Source organism: Pocillopora verrucosa, chromosome 1, assembly GCF_036669915.1.
Source record: "Pocillopora verrucosa isolate sample1 chromosome 1, ASM3666991v2, whole genome shotgun sequence".
NCBI classification, from domain to species: Eukaryota; Metazoa; Cnidaria; class Anthozoa; order Scleractinia; family Pocilloporidae; genus Pocillopora; species Pocillopora verrucosa.
Window position 1 is genome coordinate 18007564 of NC_089312.1, and position 21439 is coordinate 18029002.

At 37.8% G+C, this 21439-nt stretch overlaps 3 protein-coding genes across 3 annotated transcripts; 1 reads left to right on the forward strand and 2 right to left on the reverse strand.

The window, feature by feature from the left end:
• Positions 1–841: 841 nt before the first annotated feature.
• LOC131799744 (alpha-centractin) lies at positions 842–6766 on the reverse strand. The gene is made up of 17 exons (XM_059117443.2): positions 6631–6766; positions 6419–6483; positions 5226–5301; positions 4911–4949; positions 4646–4690; positions 4508–4549; positions 4334–4396; positions 3992–4053; positions 3552–3674; positions 3302–3395; positions 3134–3169; positions 2947–3003; positions 2628–2708; positions 2451–2544; positions 2157–2218; positions 1952–1992; positions 842–1822 (listed from the first exon to the last, which is right to left on the reverse strand). The coding sequence occupies exons 1-17, from the start codon at positions 6676–6678 to the stop codon at positions 1720–1722; spliced, it is 1131 nt and encodes a 376-aa protein (XP_058973426.1). The 5' UTR covers positions 6679–6766; the 3' UTR covers positions 842–1719.
• A 99-nt stretch (positions 6767–6865) lies between these two features.
• Positions 6866–12951, forward strand: LOC131799750 (phospholipid phosphatase 5). The gene is made up of 8 exons (XM_059117450.2): positions 6866–6954; positions 9122–9227; positions 9796–9883; positions 10018–10081; positions 10314–10438; positions 11007–11177; positions 11756–11779; positions 12602–12951. Exons 1-8 carry the CDS (start codon positions 6866–6868, stop codon positions 12781–12783), a joined length of 849 nt encoding a protein of 282 aa, XP_058973433.2. The 3' UTR covers positions 12784–12951.
• Positions 12952–14916: 1965 nt separating this feature from the next.
• LOC136283577 (homeobox protein six1-like) lies at positions 14917–21372 on the reverse strand. The gene is made up of 5 exons (XM_066172636.1): positions 21011–21372; positions 20775–20881; positions 18099–18270; positions 17198–17388; positions 14917–16077 (listed from the first exon to the last, which is right to left on the reverse strand). The coding sequence occupies exons 1-5, from the start codon at positions 21227–21229 to the stop codon at positions 15843–15845; spliced, it is 924 nt and encodes a 307-aa protein (XP_066028733.1). The 5' UTR covers positions 21230–21372; the 3' UTR covers positions 14917–15842.
• Between the last annotated feature and the right edge of the window lie 67 nt (positions 21373–21439).

A 21439-nucleotide genomic window follows, 5' to 3' on the forward strand; every position in this document is an offset into this window, starting at 1 on the left:
GGCACTGCTTAATAACTGCTCATCATCACAGGTCAATGTCCATCATTCTTGTCTGAATCAGTTTATAATCAACAAACAAGATCAGAATGCAAAACTGGACCTGGATAAAATTATGGTATGCATAACTACCTGCCAAATAACAAGACCCATGCTCTTTTTATAAATAAGAAATCAAGTAATCCTATTTAGGACAATTGTTTATATTAACAATTATTTTCTTTCTTTGCTATTGGTGAAATGATAGTCTTTAATGAAACCATAAGTATTAAGTAAGTGTCTTCCTGACAGTCTTCCAAGCATTTCTTACAAGTTTAGTTAAGAGAAGTTGGCATTATATAAAGTTGTTTATAGACTAGTATAATTCTCAATTCAGACTACCTGCTTAACAATGTAATTATACTGCAAAGAGACATTTTTATTGGTCACTCCGTGAAAGGCTTTTAGGGAAAGAAGATATAATTCTCATCTGTGTAATTTCAGCCTTTTGAGACTTCGACAAGTACCTTCATCCTTCAAAAATTGTCCTTAATTGTGCTACAATAGAGAGTATGGTTGATTATTGGCACACAAACAATTCAGAAACCTATCACAAAACACCTAAAGGGTGGGAATCAGAACAAACTGTCAGAAAAAAACAAATTGAAAATTTAAAAATGCCTTTTTGTGCAACTCATTTATGTTCAGACACATTACTAAGATTTGACAAAAAGGGGAATGAAACTTTGAAACATCAAAGGTGGGAGCCACAATGCTGAGCAAGATTACAGACAGTGGCATCTTCCTTTGAATTTTTAGCACATTTAAAGATAATTTTCAAGAATATAGACTACTAGATAGAATCTCAATGTCACTAGTGCTATAATTTCATATAAACCTTTAAAAATGGAAATAAAAATAACATGATCTCTGGAGCATACTTCTCCTTTGGGGAATACAATCTACCACTTTGTGAAAAGTGTAGAAAGAAGTGCACCCACCACAGAATTGTTTAACCTGCTGAAACCCCGATCAGAGGTTTGACTCTTCATTCTCCCATTGATAGGGTGTTTATAGAGCAGGGGGAATTTCATAATTGATCAAGAAAGGTGTCCACAGAAAGGAGATAAAGCAAAACAATTAATGTAAAGGAGCTGAGTGACTTCAAACTTGTCAAAAGGGTTCTTTGCCCTGCCTCTCCAATGCCATTTCTATAATTATTTTTGCACCTGCAAATGAAACCCACACATGAAAACTTCAAATAATCTATATCATCCAACTTGTAATGTCCCATGTATTTTCATTTCAATTTTCCTAGGCTTTTTCTCTAGTTCTTCCTAGAAGACCTATTAAGTTAAGAAGTGTTACCTAAGATAAATAGTCATCACCTCTTGGTAAAGGAGGCTAGACAACTGTTGAACCACTAAAAAACTTGACATACAACACCATCTGCTTTTCATCATCTCCATATTTCAAAGCTGAAAAAAAACCTTGAAAAAAATTCTTTCTTTGACAGGGTTTCTTTAAGTTAACTTCTTGGAGAACAAGAGAGTTCATCCACATATTACTGCTGGAAGCAATCAAGACATTAAATCTCATTCCTAAGACCCCCTTCTACACATTACACAAACTTTTCACCAGAATAAAACTGAGAAGCGAAGCCCATATGTACAACTTACAAGACACTTGTCTTATATCTGGATTTCTCTATAATTTAAACCATATAGCATAGCCTGATGTAGCTTAGAAGGTCTTGCGATGAATGGCTCTGGCTCCCTCATCATCATATTCTTTTTTGGACACCCACATCTTCTTAAATGTGTCTAGAGATGCTAAAATAGAGCCCCTAAAATAACAAACAAAAAAGGAAAACTAAGAATTTTGAGATGCAAGGTTTTCATAACCAAACATGTTCCACAACATACTGAGAAAAAGGATCATGACAAGTATTCAAACAAGTGCGAGGCAAACTTACCCAAACCATGTTGAGTAAAGCCTTTCTGGAGGAGCTGAAATCTAAAGACAGACAAAAAAATAAATAAATGGAATAGAACTCGAATTACCTTTAGTCACACTGATAAAAAAGTTAGACATGTTATGTCTCATCAACCAGCCCTTGCTGTAGTTACATGCAGCTTTAAAAAATTTAGTGCAAGAAGAATTATTGAGAGCATACAAACCCTAATTTTAATATCTTTTGGTGCCAATTTCTTCACTTCACTCAGCAGCCTATCTCCAAAACCTGTAAAAAAGGAAAAATTGAAACTGATGATGTGTTGTAGTTCAAAATTTTCCTTGCATTTAATTCCTTGTTTCAATTTTGAACCACAAAATACACAAACTCAAATCTTTCCATCAGGATTACTAGGATACTTGTGCTTACAACATCAATGCATTATCCAGTAAAGTGGAAGGGAAATGATGCAAACTAATCAGCTGGATAGTATTTTCTTCATGTGGCCAAATCTTCTTACCTTTAAACAAGGTTGAGCCACCAGAGAGCACAATATTCGAATAGAGAATTCGTCTTAGATCCATGTCAGATTTTTGAATAGCAAATGCCAGTACCTAAACAAAAACAAAACCATTATTCAGTTCTAGACACTCTGGCTCAATGTAATTGGCAGTACTGTTATATCAGTCTCCCTTACTTCATGGATTCCTTCACATTCCTCTCCAACCAAGTCAGGTCTAAACAGAAGTTCTGGTGCTCTGAAACGTGCTGGTCCAACCTAAACAAGACAAAAAATAAGTAATTAGAGACAACTGAACATTTTCTCAACATTATCATAATGGTTCTGTCTCAGCATAACAGTAGGTATAGAGGGTAACTTATGACAGGCTAATGTGAAGGAGTAGCAATTCAACCTGAAACTGAAAGAGGCTTCAGTAGTTATTGAAGTCACACTCATGACATGTAACCTTTATCTAGTTCAGTTTAAGGAAATTTTTGAAGCAAAAGTCTTTTACCTCTAATATGCTTCCATCTGGTAGTGCATATTGCATTCTTTCTCCTTCCATCGACTCCTGCAAATTTGATCAATAATTTTGATCACTGACATTTTCTCAATAAAATGAGTGGAAACATCAAGGCAATGAAATCAAAATTAAATATGTCTCAGAATATTTAAAATCAATTAAGATCTCCTTCACTTACCTCTTTCTGTGGGTTAATTGCAAGGTAGCAAGCACGCTGGAAAAAGAGGAATTAAACATTTTTAGTTTTTTATACATTTGTTCAAAAATGTATTTGCATTGACCATTCACAAGCATATTTGCAGTTTCAACATATACGTATTCAAAACAGAATCCAAGATTTTCTCACCTCTTTAATAGTTCTTACTATTTCCAGCTCTGATGAAGAATGAAAGTTGAAGCCTTCCTTTCTCAAAAGCAGTCTTAAATAAGCAGTTACATCTCTGTTGACAGTGCAAAGTAAAGTGATGGATAATAAGTTACTCTCTCAAACCAATCAAAATTAAGGTCCACTTAATGCTCACCAGATGAGAATTAAATAAACAGTACATTATGTAAAAAGTAGTTTGATTTATTTTATTATTTAACCCAAAACATACCTTCCAGCAATGTCTGTCCTCATAATTGAGTGTGGCATAGCAAAGCCTTCATAAATAGGGACTGAATGAGACACTCCATCACCAGAATCTAACACCACACCTGTGGTACGACCTGAAGCATACCTGAAGAGTAATGTTTAGTAAGAGTTTGTAAACAGAGGTAAATTTAAACCACAACATAACCAATCAGAATACAGGATTCCCTTCATCTTGCCCACTCCTAGAGCCAGCCATAAACACTTGTTATTTTCATTATCCCCTTTAAGCTACTGTTTAAATTATTTCATTTCCATTATCACCTTTTTGCCCAGATTATTCTGTAAATATCATATATAATCATGACAGGGTTTCCTCATTAAAAAAGAATCCCATGAACAGAACTTCCAATAAGGAACAAAAGCAAAAAGATGGTAAGAATTCAATTAAAAACCGTTACTTACAAACTAAGTACTGCCTGCATAGATATGAACAATGCTGGAACATTAAATGTTTCAAAGAATATCTGTGGGAAAATTGCATCAAAAGAAAAATGAGTACACCATGGAAACATACTTGAAAGTCACCTTTAATTAGAAGATTTTCATTTTAGACCATACTGAATTGACTTATAATTTACTCTAATTTTTTTTGTGCAAAATTTTCAGCATTTGTTAAAAGAACTCAGACATCTCAGCTGTCATTTTGATATAAAAGAAACCAATGGCATTGATAGTTTCCACCTTTCCTCACCCCCCCCCTCCCCCATATAAATCCATTTCTTGATTCTTTTCATTATTTCTAACCTCCGCTGATTTCTCTCTGTTTCTTCGAGGATTCAGGGGAGCTTCTGTCAATAGCACAGGATGCTAGTAAGAAAAAAATTACCACACATCACATTATTGTCCATACAGGTGTACCAAGGTAATGGTAAAAGAGTATGAAATTTTAGTACTGTATGACACAGATAAAATGTTTACCTCTTCTGAAAATGTTTGAAGCTGGTCTTTGGAGTATATATACTTGAAAAAAGAGTTAAAATGACAACAAATGTCAGTCTGGCAAATAGTGTAAAAAAAAAAAAAAAAGAAATTCCATTAAAGTTTTTATCCATCTACCTGCCAAATTCTTTCCATGTCATTCCAGTCTTTTACAACACCATGCTGAAAACACAGATAGGAAAGGTTAATTGATTTTTTGTCATCAAATAGTCATACTATATTGTTTGTAATATACTAAAGAGAGGTGCATCTTATTAATAATAACATTATTTTGTTCTGATTTGCACAGTACATCAATACAAAAACAATAAATGCATCAATTAACCAATCTGATACACGGACCAGGGATTGCAAGGCTAGCAAATAATTGATCATCTCTTACCTCCATGGGATATTTGATATTTAATAGGCCTCTGTGCTCCTGAAAAGGACAGCATAAGGGAAAGGCATTTGTTAATTAAAGAACCACTAAGTGTGAGCTACTTTGTATATAATAAATCAGTTGTCTAACTCAGCTTACGCTACTAAGTGTGAGCCACTTTGTATATAGTCTAACTCAGCTTGTGCTAGAATCTTACAAAAAAAACAAACAATTAAAACAATTCTCAATTCATTTTCCATTACTCAACATAAACAGACTAAGTCATGTACCCATGGTAACAAGAAAATCTTTTGCAGTAGTTTTGACAGCACACACCTCAGCTTTAGGTCCAATAAATATGTCACCCTCCAAGGCTCCAGCCATGACACGAACATGTTTGGGTCTGCCCACACTGACATAAAAAATGTGTCAACATACATCAATAAACAGTGTCCCTGGAAAAACCTTTTTAGTTCACTTTCTGGTGAAAAATACATGTATAATAGAGATGGTTTTCCATAGGACAGTACATTCTTTTAAGAGAGCTTGTGCATCATGTCAAAGTAATTGGACAGCAATTTATGTTAGGTAATAATAAAGGTAATAGCACTGATTAAAGTCCAGTTCAGTCAGTAATCATGCAAGTTATTAAAAAAAAAAACCAGACGACCATGAAGCGGAAGTCTGATTTGTTGGTCACAAGTATAATTACAGACAAAATTGGACCACACAAAGTCCTGGTAATTATCAAAAATATGACAAAAGTTGAGAAAGAAACTAGACATTGGTTACACCTTTTCATAAAAAAATAATAGTTCATTTGGTGAAAAGCACAGCAACAGCATGTGCACATGATGCATACTGTTCAATTACTAAGGCATAACAGTCCTATTATGCTGTCCAGTCACAAGCATGGCACTTACACTGTCCATTGGTGCTCAAATCAGGCTGGTAATAACCATTCACATTCAAGATTTTGACATAGTTTTGATTATGTCCTCCATATCCTATCTTATATTTTACAGTTGTGTGCTTACTTTTTAAGCCTTTAAAAGAGGGTAAAACTGGACATCTGGACAAGATTGACTAAAACCTTAAGACCTTAAAAAATGTTAGGTAAATTAAGCACACAGATGTAGAATAGAATACACAACAGCTCATATTTGTTGGATTTTGTTGAATTGCTTTTGTCATTTCAAGCTTAAGTGGACTCTACTCAATAAGCAAGTTTACGAAGCCATTACTGTATATCACTTTCACCAGAGATCTAAATTTAAATATTGGCCTTAAGAGCCATTCGTTAAGATTCTGGTTACAATACTCAAAGCTGAAATCCAAATTACACTATTTTCTCTCAATATAAATTGGTCATAAGGGTCGGGCCAATCAATCAATTTGATCACTTGAAAATAATTACGCTTTTAATTTATCTTAAGCACAAAAATTAAATTATGTACACATGGACTTGACATTTTTCTTACAATCGAGATGAAGAACAAGTTTGAGGACAAAAATAATAAGAAACTTACAAATTTGGAAAATGATATTTGGGAATCTGATCTCCAGCAAATCCAGCTTTGATGACTCCTGATCCCTATTAGATTGAAATCAAGGTTAAAATACTAAAAATATTCACCTATAAGAAGTTAGCTACACCTGATTTCAATACAGAACTCGATACAAGCCTTAAAAAATTGTCAGTCTTCCCGAGAACGATATCGTTGACAAGAATATGACATACATTATCTATGACAATAGGCTGATTTGCTATCACGTCAAATTGGTCCATCTTGCCACAGAAAATAAGTACTATTTACACTATCCTCAGAAAAAACATAGAGCTCGGTTCAGAATGTAAAATGGCGGACAACCCTTTTTTTCCACGTGACAATTTTCGACCAATCATTAGGCTGTGAATCCTACAAATCGATTTCTATTTGACCAGCGGTTCTCCACATTATAAATATTATTACAAAATGTCCAAGATGGCGGCGAAATTAAGACAAGGATCATGGAATTTATTGGCCGAAATCGGAGCACGAATGATCCTGTTTGCAATATTTATGTAAGTCTTTTGTTTACTTATTGTTTTTTCGTAAAATAGAAACAGCTCTTTTAACGAAATACCGCCTTTCCACGTCCAATTTCATTCAATTCCATCGGCCAGAAAGCCAGCTGTCGACAGTTGTACCGAAAAACTTCGTTACTATGCCTCCCTATCGCCAGAGAACGAATGCTCCATTTGATGCCTGTGATTCTTTTATTTTGATTTAACCCGGGGTCAATATTTCAAGCATATTCTAAAGGTAATAGATTAGTTGCTAAATATATGAATAGTTGTGACATCTAACCTGTAGAACTGACCAAGTGACCGTAAATCATTGATTTGATCAACAAATTTTGCTCATGTGGCCACCGATTGCTTCCTTCATTAGTAAGATCCTTCCGAATCAGTTCGTTTGATAGTATGGTCAAGTCTCTATGCTAACCAACAGAAAATGCAGTGTCTCAATAATTATGTAAAAAGACACGCAATTTCAAACGGATGTTTGTGGACTGGACAGAACTACAGAAGTTTCCCAGATTCTCCGAGATGACACTTTGAAAACTTTGAAAACTTTCACACAAAACAGTTTGAAAACACAACTTCTTTGCTTAATTCCAAATGCAGTGACAAATTCAGTTTAACTTATCCATTACCTATCATTATCTGTACGCATGTAAACCATCATGAGCTATATTACCATAGAATTATGGTCAACTCGCCGACGGACCAACTCGCCAACATTTAAAATCGAGTAGAGACGTCGGCGAGTTGGTCCTCAATCCAATACAACTTATTAGAAGTTAAACATACAGAAAAGTAAATGATATTTAGTAAAAAACACTGGTGAACATTGGTGAACATCAGACAGAAGCTTAAACATTGGTGAACATTGGTGAACATCACCAATGACTATAACAGCTTAAGACGTGAACAAGATAAATTGTGCGACAACAACGCCGTAAAGACTCATCATGTCAATCGCTCAGATTTTTTAAAGAAAACTTGGCTCTCTAGACAAGATCTTTAGTAAAAAGCAATTCTTTCTGTTTGCAACAAAGTTCATAAGGATCTCAAGGCGAATAAAGCGAAGTAAACATCACCAATGACTCTAACTGCTTCAGACGCGAACGAGTTATTGTGTGACAACAACACTGTAAAGACTCATCATGATAATCGGAGATTTTTAAAGAAAACTTGGCTTTCTAGACAAGATCTTTAGTAAAAATCAATTCTTTTTATTTGCAACAAAGTTTAATTAAAGGGATCTCAAGGCGAATAAAGTAAAGTAAACATCGCCAATGACTATATCCGCTTTAGAAGCGAACAAGTTATTGTGTGACACCAACACCGTAAAGACTCATCATGTCAATCGCTCAGATTTTTTAAAGAAAACTTGGCTTTCTAGACAAGATCTCTAGTGAAAAGCAGTTCTTTTTATTTGCAACAAAGTTTATAAGGATCTCATGTCAATCGGTCTTATTTATTTAAGTCAATTCGCTTGGTAAAAAGTCAACGCACAAACGGTGTTGTTGTCACAATAATTATCTCGTTCACGTCTGAAGCGGATATAGTCATTGGTGATGTTTACTTCACTTTATTCGCCTTGATATCTTTATAAACTTTGTTGCAAATAGAAAGAATTGCTTTTTACTAAAGATCTAGAAAGCCAAGTTTTCTTTAAAAAATCTGAGCGATTGACATGATGAGTCTTTATGGTGTTGTTGTCGCACAATAACTCGTTTGCGTCTTAAGTTGTTATAGTCATTGGTGATGTTCACCAATGTTCAAGCTTCTGTTTGATGTTCACCAATGTTCACCAGTGTTTATTTTTACTAAATATCATTTACTTTTCTGTATGTTTAACTTCTAATAAGTTGTATTGGATTGAGGACCAACTCGCTGACGTCTCTACTCGATTTTATATGTAAGCGAGTTGGCGTCAGCGAGTTGGTCCGTCGGCGAGTTGACTGGATACCTTACCATAAGCAGAAAAATTAGAATATGTTATTGAATAGTCTCACCATGTAAAAGAGTGGTGGAAAAATCAAAAACACACTTAAATTTTGCAAAAATATTCTTGGGTTTCAAAGTACTGCTAAAGCGTAGGGTGATATTTATACAGTGTCAGGTGGGAGTAATAGACACTTTTTTTGTTAAGCTTACAAACATTTTAATCTCTTCTCAGGTCATTGGAGTATACTTCTGCATTTGTGCGTGTCATTCACGAGGAAGAGATGTGGCTGTACAAGAACCCTAAATCCAAAAACACAATCTCAACAGAAATGCTTTTTGTAGGTTACTGTTTTATGTTTTTATCAAGCTAATAGATACATGCCTTCAACTGCTACATGTATCGAAGTTTAATTAAGGAGCTAAAGAGGACTAAAGAGCCATCAGGGCTGAAACAATTAATAACTCATGGTTTCTTCTCTCAAAAGCCAATTTGACTATTTCATAGACTGACTTTATTCAGTTTAAATCAGTGGTCTGAATCAATGAAATAAGCCAATGTTGCTTTTGAAATGTAAATTATAGAGTCTGACTCATATAGACATCATTCATATATGGTGGTTCTAATTTCTGTTCTTAACTATTCATCTACATTAGCCTTTCTGGCATGGATAAAACACTGAAAAATAATCCTATTTTTCCTCAAAAGCAAAGGCAAGAGGGCTTATTTACAAACAGCCAAAAGGAACTTAACCATGCTTCCATTTTAAGAGAGGTCTATCTTAAATGTTATAGAAAGCCTTGCTTAGTGATACAGTATGATAGTTGATGAAAGTTTGTTTATTCATCCACAGAGTTGTAAGAACTGTCTATATGGTTCCCTGTTTATTTATTTTCTGTTTTTGGCAGGTAATAGGTGCAGTTCTTCCTGCTGTTTTAATCCTTTTTCTAGCAACATTAAGAAAGGACAAAGTTGATGGTACACAAGCTATTTTAGGTAGGAGTAACACTCACTTCTTCTTCAAAATTAACTAACTTTCTGTTCTTACTTTTGTCCACCAATTGGTATCCCTCATATCATACCGCCACATTTATTCATCTGTGTATTTATCATCCTTGTTTGCCTTCCAGCTCTAACATTAACTCTTGGACTCAATGGAGTTGTGACAAACATAGTGAAAATTCTTGTAGGCAGGTAAACATTTACGTCAGATTTAAATTTCTGTGAAAGTACTTGCAGAGGGATTTCACTGTGCAATTTGTTTCCAGTTGAATATTACTTCTCTTACCTTTACTACATCTGTACAAGAGAAGCAAAACCTACTCATTACTTAGCTTCTAATTATTTGAAACAAATTTGATTTTGTAGAGATTCTTAATATAGAAATACCATGACAAGTTCTTACTTGCTTGAGTTGTTGATCCAGGCCTCGTCCGGATTACTTCTGGCGTTGTTATCCAAATGGAGTTATTCCAGCAAGTACAGAGTGTGACGGCAACCCTGATGAAATAATTGAGGGCAGAAAAAGTTTTCCAAGTGGCCATTCTTCATGTAAGTTGTCATTTATAGGCAGGAAAGGAGTATTGAAAAATAAGAGATCTCTTACCAGGAACTCTATTTTTCTGATAAATAGACTTAGCTTAAAATTCATAAAGTTGAGGAAAATCTTGTTGTCAGTAAAGTGGGAAAAAAATCTAGGGCTATATCCTCCATATGTTTGGTGATAGGCAAAGGTGACCCATGGTGAGCTTGCTGGACTGTGGATCAAAAGGTTCTGGCTTGAACTTGTAAGTTCAACCACAGTCGCATTGCTGCCAAGAAACGTCACTCTCACACTACCACTTTCCCCCAGGAAGGTAAATGATTACCACAGAATTGTTTAGGAAACTTAATAAAATCTTGAGGTTACCTATTCTGGAGCACTATTCCTTGGCAGAGAAGGAACTAGGTATTAGTTCTGTGAATAGCAGGAAAACTTTCTACAACATAGGCCATTTAGCTCAAAAGCCATACTTAATGTCTTTATTGCATGTATACAAGTTAGATCACTGCCTCTGCTTTTTTTGTTGTTGGTGGAATTGCTTAATTTGTCATGCTTGTGTATTGCTTCAATTTGCAGTTGCCTTTTGTGGCCTTGGCTTCACCTCACTTTATCTTGCGGGAAAGTTACACTGCTTTCAAGCTCAGGGAAGAGGACAAGGGTGGAAACTGTGTATTGCTCTAACCCCTTTGATAGCTGCCATGGCATTGGCACTCACCAGATATTCAGACTATCGCCATCACTGGCAAGGTATACTAGACAGTAGAAAGGTGACAATCTCAGGCTCCCCAGGCCTTGTGGATAACTATTTCATAATTCATACAGGGAAGTCCTGGAAGCCGTAAAAAAAAAGGCGTCATGGCTCTCAAAAGTAAATCTACTGTTAATTTCAAATAAATATATATTTTTTTGCTGTTGTTGATTGGAACTCCTTGTTACAGTGAAGAGAGACATTTTCCAATGTCGTTTTAAAATCTGTTTTGTCATGTTTTTTTCCATATTCTTATTTTTGCGAAATATACGTCTCAAATTTAGGATTTGAATGGAATATCATATAACAGATCAGTTCAGAGCTCTAAGATACTTCTGCCTTGAAATTTTCTTTTATGAGAAAGTTGAGCAGGAGAGAGAGAATGATTTACAATGAACGTATCTTCCTTCCGACGTGCAAGCAATCCAAACAATAGACTGATCTTGTACAGTTTGACGAGAAATGAGAAACGGGAAGCAAATAATTCGCTCATAGATGTTAAGCAGGAACATGGTCGAAGAGCTTTGACATAAAAATTAAGTTTAATTGTCTTCTGATCACTATCATTTTTCCACAGACATAATGGTTGGTACCATGATAGGTGAGTTACATTGTTACCAGCCACTTAGCCGACTTGTCAACTCGTCGACAACCAATTCACCGACACCGTTAAAGTCAACTCGCCCACACCAGTCAACTCGCCGACTTCAATTTGCCAACACCGGTCAACTCGCCAACACCGGTCAACTCGCCAACACCAACTTCTGGTACTCAACAGGTTACCAAAGACCAAAGGCGACTGTCGGCACGTCGATATAAGGTGTCGGCAAGTTGACCAATGGTGTAGGCAAGTTGGTTGTCGGTGAGTTAACTTGTTGGCAAAGTGACTAGACATCGTATTGAAACACTACTTGTTTTAAAATGTAACTTTCCTTCGTTGAAGAACTAGGGATTCAGTTGTGATTGAAAAAAAAGTCTTTTAAAATGCAAGTGTTTGGTCTCTTCTCATCTGTTTTGCGTTGAGTATTGGTTGAAGATTTCTTGATATCGCATTTCCTGAAATCGGGAACGGAACTGTTCATTTTTCAATAAGTTCGACAAAGAGTTTTGTATATGAAGAAGATAGGTATTATGAGTCGTTTTTTCCGCGTCATTCAAAGCACCCCCAACTTGAGGAATAACGTAGAGTTTTTAGCTTGCTGTGTTATAAATACACAAAAAATTAAGAATTACAGCAAAAAGGAACTATTGTGGTTACGAATGGATGAGAATCAAATGGATGGATTTGATAATATTAGACTTGAATTTTTAGGATGGACAAACCGTGACGGTTTTATCTTTAGGAGTGTTGTGTCAGCGGGTTCCACCGCAGTGCAACTTGCAAACATGAGGTGGTATTCTTAAAAACTTTTCTTTGTTCCAGGTTTGTTCTTCGCCTATCTTTGTTACCGACAGTATTACCCAGCGCTTAACAGACCTCATTGTCACATGCCATACTGTGCCATCATGCCGGCTAAGTTTGTTGGTGATGAACATGATCACATGTTACCAGTGACAGTTCGAGAGATCAAGAATGTTCATCCTATTGTGACAAAATCTCTTTGACTACAGCTGAATCTTAGAATTAGATGTACGAGATGCAAGAAATATACGTATCGAGAATGGTTTCTTCTTATTTGGAATTTTACTAGATAACCTACAGAGATTTAAAGTTAGATTACGCCCCCACCCCCGTCGAATTGTTTCAGGACGAGTCTCATGCATTCGCAGTTTTCAAGTAAAAATTACACCTTGTACACTGGCAAAAAGAACGTCACGTCAAAATTCTTGTTCCCTGAAAATTCCTTTCCATAAGAGTTTTAGAAATTCAGATGGCTAACGGCTTTAAAATATATATTTTCAGATTTAAATTGGGAAAAATTTGATTGGAAAATTGTCTTCAGAACTAGGGCTGGTCGACATACGCTTTTCCTGAAATATAACAAGAAGAATTTTTGATGGGGTATATTTATTTCACGAAATGTATTTTAAATACTAATAAACCAAAGAAGACGTAATACCTGGCCAGTCAATAAAAGATACAAGTAAGAATGCGTGTCTATTCATCTGTTCAAGGAGGTAACGGGGGGGGGGGTATCCCTGGGGTGTCCGTGTCCGTGTCCCCCCCTTTCCTAAGCCTTTTTTGTCACATTGACTGAATGAAGTAAGGCATGAAAAATTCTTGGCGACGCCCTAGTTGTCTATGTCATATTGGGGGAGATTCCGCTTTTGAGGATGTTTTAGCTTCCTTCACAACTCGGTTAAGCTGGAATTATGTTGTCTGGCGCTTCGAGGCTTCTATATTCCCCCAGGCATTTGCCTCACCAAATTTTAATGTCGAAGGTAAAATCAGAGACCGTGTCTCTCCATACATTGACCAAGCTTTGAAACCTAGACCTTGTAGACCTTTTCTTTCGAGCCATTCGCTCGCGAAAGTGTTAACTAGTATTATCAACTGAGTTGATGACTTCGATCTGACGATGAGCTAAATACTTGGCCTACCTGGCTAAATACGATGGCCAATTTACGCTATCAACTCATTTGACAATACTAAATTACCCTGTTGTACTCTTCCACCGACGTAGCACTACAGTTTCGTTAGAAACTTAACCCCTTTGCACCTAAAAGTGAACTGCTTACCTTTAAAACCTTCATACTTACGGATACAACAATTTAATTGTTCTAGAGAGTCTTGACACTTCCAGTTCAAATTTCCCACCCTGGCCAGGCAAGATTCCACGGTCCCATTCCCGTGGGTTGCCCGGGAGGGGGATGTTGAAGCTTCTAATTGATCGGCCCAAAAAAAGTTACACAGCTTTCAAGCTCAGGGAAGAGGACAAGGGTGGAAACTGTGCATTGCTCTAACCCCTTTCATAGCTGGCATGGCATTGGCACTCACCAGATACTCAGACTATTGCCATCACTGGCAAGGTATACTAGACCGTAGAAAGGTGACAAGCTCAGGGTCCCCAGGCCTTATGGATAACTATTTCATAATTCATACAGGGAAGTCCTGGAAGCCATAAAAAAAAAAAGGCATCATGGCTCTCAAAAGTAACTCTACTGTTAATTTCAAATAAATATGTATTTTTTTACAATAGGCAGTTCCCGTCGACAAGCGGTCGGAACGAAGATAGTTTCTATAGCAAAGAAAACGACGTGTTCGCGTGTGACACTCCAATAAGTAAATTAACGGCTTTAAAGAAGACCTGAATGAAGATAGCACTCTTCTTCTCCACTATCTCAATCCAAATGTCTTTAAAAGGAGCTAATAAAAATTCAAACGTTAAGTCACGAGAAAGTTCGAGGCTATTCTTCCAGCGCTCTAAGCACAAAGCTGCGGTGAATCGGGGACTATCATAAACCGTTACGTCACCGAGTAAGACTCCCTAACCTCTTTCAGACTTCGCACGGACAACGAAGTGAGAGAAAACATAATACTCAGTGCACTGTATCCTATGTGACCTGCGTACAAAGCAGGGGAAGGGGTGGGGAAGTAATGCGAGTGCGAAGCGTGATCGTTAAATCTACTCAGATCAAAAGATCCTGACGAACGCGCCCTGCGCTCGCACCTACCGCTTTTTCCGCAGCCAAGCAGGCTAACACTGCACCAGTCTGCTTGTCACGAGATCATGCTGATAGATAACAAGGCCGTTACGAAAGAAAAAAGACAAATATAACGCAAACGTCTGTTATTTACCATACTAACACGCAAAGCTAACAAAATGTAAACTGTAACTACACCAAGTTTCAATCCTCGGTCAATTTACATTTAACAGTCTCTGTAATAAAGAAAAAAAACTCGACCCTCTGCTCAGTAGTAATGGGTGCCAATATAAAGGAGAACCAATCAGAATCGAGTAAATAGCACACGTGACTTGAATTGACCAATCAGATTGCCGGATTTCCGGATTTAAAACCACGGAGGCGCCTGGAAATGATAGAATGGAATCTGGAAATCCGGCAATCAATTCAAGTCACGTAGGCTATATACTCGATTCTGATTGGCTCTCCTCTATACTGGCACCTATTACTACTCTGCTCTTACTTTTGAGAATAAAGAAACAAAGAAACACAACGATTTAAAACAGTAAAATATCAATTTTCATTTCGACATGAATTTTTTTTTTAACGAACTGTGGTCAAGACTGTCCATCATGCTACCGCGGTTATTCTGGCTCGAGACAGCTTTTGAGGGACTGATGAACGAATATTTAGATTTAAAACTGTCTAAAAAAAAAGTCTGAAAAAAAAAGCCTATAAAACTGAACGATCACTGATTATGAAAGGACCTATATTCACTTCAACAATTGCCGAAAGCACCGTAAGATGTATACCAACAAATTATAAGACAGGAAGTAAGGGGGAACGTAGCCTGCGAGCAGGGCCACGCCTCGTGTGTTTCTTCGCTCGCGGGAAGTAAGAGGCCTTGACCCCGAAAAAACTCGCCCCGACTCGTCTCAATTCTTCACACCAGCGGAGAAACGCGCGTCCAACAACTCGCAGGCTAGGCGGAACATTGTATTCTATGTAAACCTTCGCCATTCGTCAACTAAAATTGTTCTTTCTCTTCGTGATCATAACGCAAGCCGCATGATTCCGCCAGGCACTCTTCGCAAACTCTCTTAACAACGACTCCACCTATCAGACTGATCGTAAGAGGGTGACCATGGAAACTGAACCGGCAAGAATGCAGTAGGGTGTACAGCGGGTAACCATGACAACTGATAGGGAACGGTAACGTTGACAGGAACAAAAGGCGCTGCAAATTGTGGAATACCGTTCACCATGGACACTCCTGGAAAGTCAGTCATGATACTATTCCACATAACTTGACTCTTTATATCAGCGATTTGAAATCTGTGGGTGACAAAAAGCTTTCCAGTGAGCCATCTCACAGCTTCTGTCTCAAAGTGAGAGTAAGTTGAAGGCTTGTAACAAGAAAATGACTTTTTTACTCGCTGCAAATGTTATTCATTTACAAAGTTATTTTTAGCACTTAGCCCCATTTTGAAATTGAGGGTATCTAGAACTCGGAAGTTATTTTTAATACTTTAGTTTATAAAATCTGAGTCGTATAGGACTTATGCGCGGAGGCTGACATCGACAAAGTCGTTTAGCCAGTTAGAACAAGCAGGCAGATTTTTCAACTAATCAGGATAAACCTCGAACTTAGTCAAGAGTTGAATGAGGAGGGTAAGTTTCTTAGGAAACTGTCGTGCGGTTATTTGGTATTATCAACTGAGTTGATAGCGTAAATTGGCCACCGTTAAGAGTTTCAAAGCGGACGTTTCGAGTGCTAGCCCTTCGTCAGAGCGAATGGAGAATGTCCCCCTGCACTCTGACGAAGTGCTCACGCTTGAATGTCAGCTTTAACACTCTTAACGGTATAGACTAAACCAATTTACGTTATCTACGATTCAGTTGAGAGTACCAAATTACCTTGCTAGTCAAGAGTTGCTTCTTCAGCGCTGTTACGACTGTATGACATGTTTTCTTGTCGCTTTTCCTACTTGTTTTGTCTTCTTCTAAATTCACATTAAAAAAACTGTTGGGTTATTTCCTGTTGCTAAACCTACGCCACATATTTCAATGTTTAGTATATACTAAAACGGCAGATAGCGTGTAAGGCGCGCTCTGATTGGCTACTCCGTATATCCTTTGATATTCGCCTCCAAGCAACTCTCACGGAATTTGCGCCCGAAAATTTTGCAGGAATAGATGAGTTAAAATTATCCTTTTGTGCTATATTATCTCACTTCTTTAGTATATACTGACGCAACGATTCACCTCAGTGTGACGGCGGCTAGGGGTGGATGTTTACCTCGCCGCTTTGTCAAAAACTAGCCACCTTCACTTCGGTGAATAGTTCTAATTATTACATTTTCAGATGGAATGTGCGATGTGTTTCATTGCACCAATACAACCGACTTTTTGGACAACAAAAGTTACAGCCAACATCGTTGCGATTGCTTGATACCTTTGAGGTTGTTTCTGCCCTTGAGCTGCGTTGAGAGATAAAGCAGATGCGCTTCTCCCTGATATGGCGACGTCTTTTCTCGTTTTCTGTAGTGTTTTTCTCTGCCAAAGATTCTTCTTCTTCTTTTTGGGATATTTTAATAAGTGGCGGTTTCGGAGACGTCTTCGGGCGTTGGCAAACCAGGTCTTTAGCTTAAACGAAAATAACAGAAACGGTTCCAAAGTTTTCTTGATTCTTTCGATTATATTTGTTTTCACCGAAAGTGTTTCAAATCGCTTGTTTGGGTTTAGGCAATTCGAGGATAGTTTCATTATGTCACCGAGGGAGAAAGGCCGATGTTGTATCAATTGGCGTGCCCAGGGATAGGTCACGGCTTGAACATCGAACAAATTTAAATTTAATGAATTTCTGAAAAAAAATTATTCAAGTTCATTGTTTGCCCCAAGCTTTAATCTTCTCCATCCTTAGCTATCCTTGTTTCTTCTTGTTTTTTATGTTAATTATTTTTTGTTTCTATCTACTGGGAGGGCTTGAAAACTAGCCTCAGGAGCGCGAGTTTTTTAGGGTGTCTGTGGCCATTCTCCCCCAGAAAATATTGTAATTGCGATCTCGGAGGATAATCTGTGGTGAATTGGGTTTTTTTTCGTATAGTTCTCTTTCATTCGTCATACGTACTTCATGCTAAACAAAAATATTGATATTAAATCTGTACGGCTCCGCTGCCCTAATAAGGAAGTCACGTAACACATCCGTTGACATGCCTAATGGGAAGTACACTAATAGTGACGTAGCCCTTTTAAGTTTTCTAGGGAAACCTAAACGCAGAGTCCTTTCTGATGTTATGGAATTTTCAATTCTCTGATCAATGTTTTTCTTTCTCTTTTTTACCCTGATACTCTACCTGAGCTAAAGTAATTCCGTGCTGCTCGGCTAACATAAGTTTCTCAGTTGAGTCAGGGTAGGGATTCCTGATGCGTTGCATGAGCCACGCCTGTAGTGCTTTATAGGTTTCTCTGGGAATTCCTTTCTTCTTGCGAAAACCTGAAGGGCAGATGCTCCGCGGAGGTGGGAACCTGTGGATAACAAGTAAATTAAGGATTTCTAAACCTCGACCTGTCCGTTAGCCGTAAGCTGGCGCGTGGTAAGGGTACATGCTGTAATTGTCCAGTTTGAGTGTGGGGTGGGGGCACTTACAAGCATTTCACTGTCAACTGAGTAGGAGGGGAGAGGAGGGGAGGGAGGGGGGGGGGGAGGAAGTGAGAGAAGGCAGGTTGTTTTTATGGTATGAAAAGCGGGTAAAACGCATACCAAGATCTCCTTCAGTGTCCCTTTGATTATTATAACGGAATTCATGATACAGGCGAACCTCTCCTTAACTGCCACCTTGGAAATTGTGAGGGCGGCCGCTGCAGAGGACTGGCATTTGTAGGGTGGAAGGGGACGTAATGCAACAGTTTTTGTATCTATTATTGAATGGGTAGAACATCTTTATTCATATCTAATGGTTGTCGTCCAAATTAAATGGACGTTTCCGTTGTGAAGAGATAACCGTTCTAAGAGTACCCACCACCAGGAAAGAAAAAAAGTAATTACTGTGGCTTGCCGGGTTAGGTTCTGGCACTATAGCTTCATGGACAAGCTACATATGTCCTGCTTTTGCTTCTCCGTACATGATGCAAGTTTTTCACAGTATCATAGAACAGTCTATCTGCTATTCGATCTGTTAAGTTCATCAGATTCAAGTTAAGGGAAAACATCCCGTGTACCACACGAACAAAGGAAGTGCTTTACTGTAAGACTATGGCATGTTAATTATTATAATCCATCAAGTTCTTTGCCCGTCTACGATTGGTCTAAACTCACCACCTGATCGAAGGTGCTTCTGCTATACTCGTAACCCGCCTAGGTGGGGTCACCCGCCTGTCCATATAATTTCTTATTTTATTTTGATCAGGTTTACATGATGGGTGGGGTGACCCGCCTTGGCGGGTCGCCTAGTCTGCCAGGTAGGGTAACCCTGTCAGCCGGGGTGACAATTTGCCATGTAAACGTTCAAGGTGGGGTAACCCGCCTAGACGGGGTCGCATTCATGGCAAAAAGCTCAAAAGCGAAACATGTATTTTTAAATCTTTGTACATTTCCTAGCCGTCTCCTGGCAGAAATCACCACAAACCGCAACGGACACACAAGGAGTGTAAAATGTTCACATTTCAGAATATTTAGCGTTGTAAATCGACCATATTTGGTTTCCCAAACTATTCTGTAGAACGTATTAAATCAATAGTTCCTTGCGAAACCAAACACCGCGTAACACAACGCGTGACGCTTTCATGAATAAATACATATGTGTTCGAGAATTAATCTTTCGTGTTTCTCGAGATGTGAGCTTGGGACGCCTCTGCTCAAACTCCTTAAATGCAACCGCAACAACAACCTCAAGAAACCTCACTCCAGCACCCCGGGGTTGTAAGATTGCATGTAAACGCGTTTTATTTTTCGACCACAGCTAAGCGGGTTACCTCACCTAGCTGGGGTCCCCCACCTCCATGTAAACAGGCCCTAAGTAATAAATTGATAATCCTAAATTATCAAACCTTGCGTCGACTACGATAAAGAATTCGTTGAAAATTTAGTTCAAGATGAAACCTTGTTTAGCTATTGTTACTGTATAAATGATATGTTTGTTTGTTCATAAAGCCGTATCAGAGAACAATACAAAGTAAACATCCCACGCGCAAAAAAAAAAAAAAAAAAGAAGCAAATTAATTGTAAAAATTTTACCTGCGCGTTGCAAAAATATTATGAGGTTAATAGACACAGTAGCTTCCATTTGGCGCGAAAATATGCACGGATATTTGTTCAAAGACATTATCTGTTCCGAGATGCAAACAATTTTCCGAGAGCGAAGCTCGAGGGACACTGTGAGCTTCGAGCTATTGTCGACATATCGGCTGATATAAACGCAAATTACTCAGGTAAAATGATAAATCAAGAAGATAATCCGAAAATTAGTTACTGCAAATAAAAATGACAAATCAAGTGTACAGTACTCTAACTTTTCTTCACTTCCTTGTCGAGAAGTATTACAGACGGTATAAAAATTGGACCTTTGGCTGATGAATACACCATTTATATTTTACTATGCTCGTCCTCATTTACGCTTCCATTTTTTTAAGTAATTCGATTCCTTTAGGGTTAATCTATATCTCGATCAAAGCTGTGCGACATACCTTGGAGACGGAAAGATTCCGCGCCGATGTATATCACTTCTAAACTGAAATTCACACACGACTATTTCCTTTTTTTCTTAAAGATATGATAGAAACGAAGTAAAATCCTTAACGGCCTTATCAAAGTCTATATGTAAATAGAGAATATGAAGAAACCTATCAAATGTGAAAAACCCCCATCAGTCACTTTCCAGAATCTTTTAGAGTATCTCTCAAATAAATCAAACTCTAGTATCATTATCGCTTTTTCTTTTGAACTCGAAGATGTACCGTGAAGGTCGCACTTCAATTTTATTACTTGGTGCCTTCAACAAGCTGAGACCAATAAACTAAATTGTCAAACAAACCTTTGTCGCACGCGAAATCTTTGGACTGCAGTTCTCGCTTTTGCTTGATAAACATGAGCTTCGTCCCATATTTCAATAAGATCGTCGCCTTGAGAGAATGTCCCTTCCTGGATATGAACAAATTCCAAGCAGAAATTAGAACGCGAAACTAACAACTTACAACTGCTGCAAGATACAAAAAAAAAACGCAGCGTACCACATCAAAGCGAAAATGTAAACAATTACGGTCCAACTACCTCTATGAGCTTATACACCGCTTGGATGTCTTTTCTATGCCAGGCTAGGGCAATTTTTGCCCGAATAATCTCTTCATTCTCCTGATATTCTGGACTGTTAGCTAGACGAAGCAGCAAATTTTCGACTTCAGCATATTTTTTACAATGAACAAGACGCTTAGCTCGCGTGCTCCAGTATGTTAAATTATCACGATTGGTTAATTCGAATAATGGCTTCATGGTTATTAAAGACTTAATCTGTAGGCAGGAGTTGCCAACCAAAGGCACTGTTCAAGCAGACTACTGTTCTAACAGTTTCAGCGTTGATTGTGGAAAAGTTCGACTCGTGGGAATAGCGCCTTCCTATTGGTTGACAGTACGTAAAGGTGTCGATCAAACCAACCACATGCTCGGGATTGATATTACAAATGGTAGAATAGTTATGGGAAT

What these genes read in the sequence shown, in the direction of transcription:
- LOC131799744 (XM_059117443.2), bottom strand. Translation starts at nt 6,678, where the DNA reads ATGGACCAATTTGACGTGATAGCAAATCAGCCTATTGTCATAGATAAT. An exon ending in AGCCTATTGTCATAGATAAT is followed by an intron (nt 6,484 to 6,630) that starts GTATGTCATATT and finishes TCAATCTAATAG; the next exon opens with GGATCAGGAGTCATCAAAGC. An exon ending in TTATTGGACCTAAAGCTGAG is followed by an intron (nt 4,950 to 5,225) that starts GTGTGTGCTGTC and finishes TGTCCTTTTCAG; the next exon opens with GAGCACAGAGGCCTATTAAA.
- LOC131799750 (XM_059117450.2), top strand. Translation starts at nt 6,866, where the DNA reads ATGTCCAAGATGGCGGCGAAATTAAGACAAGGATCATGGAATTTATTG. An exon ending in TGGTACACAAGCTATTTTAG is followed by an intron (nt 9,884 to 10,017) that starts GTAGGAGTAACA and finishes TTTGCCTTCCAG; the next exon opens with CTCTAACATTAACTCTTGGA. An exon ending in GTGAAAATTCTTGTAGGCAG is followed by an intron (nt 10,082 to 10,313) that starts GTAAACATTTAC and finishes TTGTTGATCCAG; the next exon opens with GCCTCGTCCGGATTACTTCT.
- LOC136283577 (XM_066172636.1), bottom strand. Translation starts at nt 21,229, where the DNA reads ATGAAGCCATTATTCGAATTAACCAATCGTGATAATTTAACATACTGG. An exon ending in CGGTGTATAAGCTCATAGAG is followed by an intron (nt 20,882 to 21,010) that starts GTAGTTGGACCG and finishes GTTCATATCCAG; the next exon opens with GAAGGGACATTCTCTCAAGG. An exon ending in GGGCAGAAACAACCTCAAAG is followed by an intron (nt 16,078 to 17,197) that starts GTATCAAGCAAT and finishes TGTCACCCACAG; the next exon opens with ATTTCAAATCGCTGATATAA.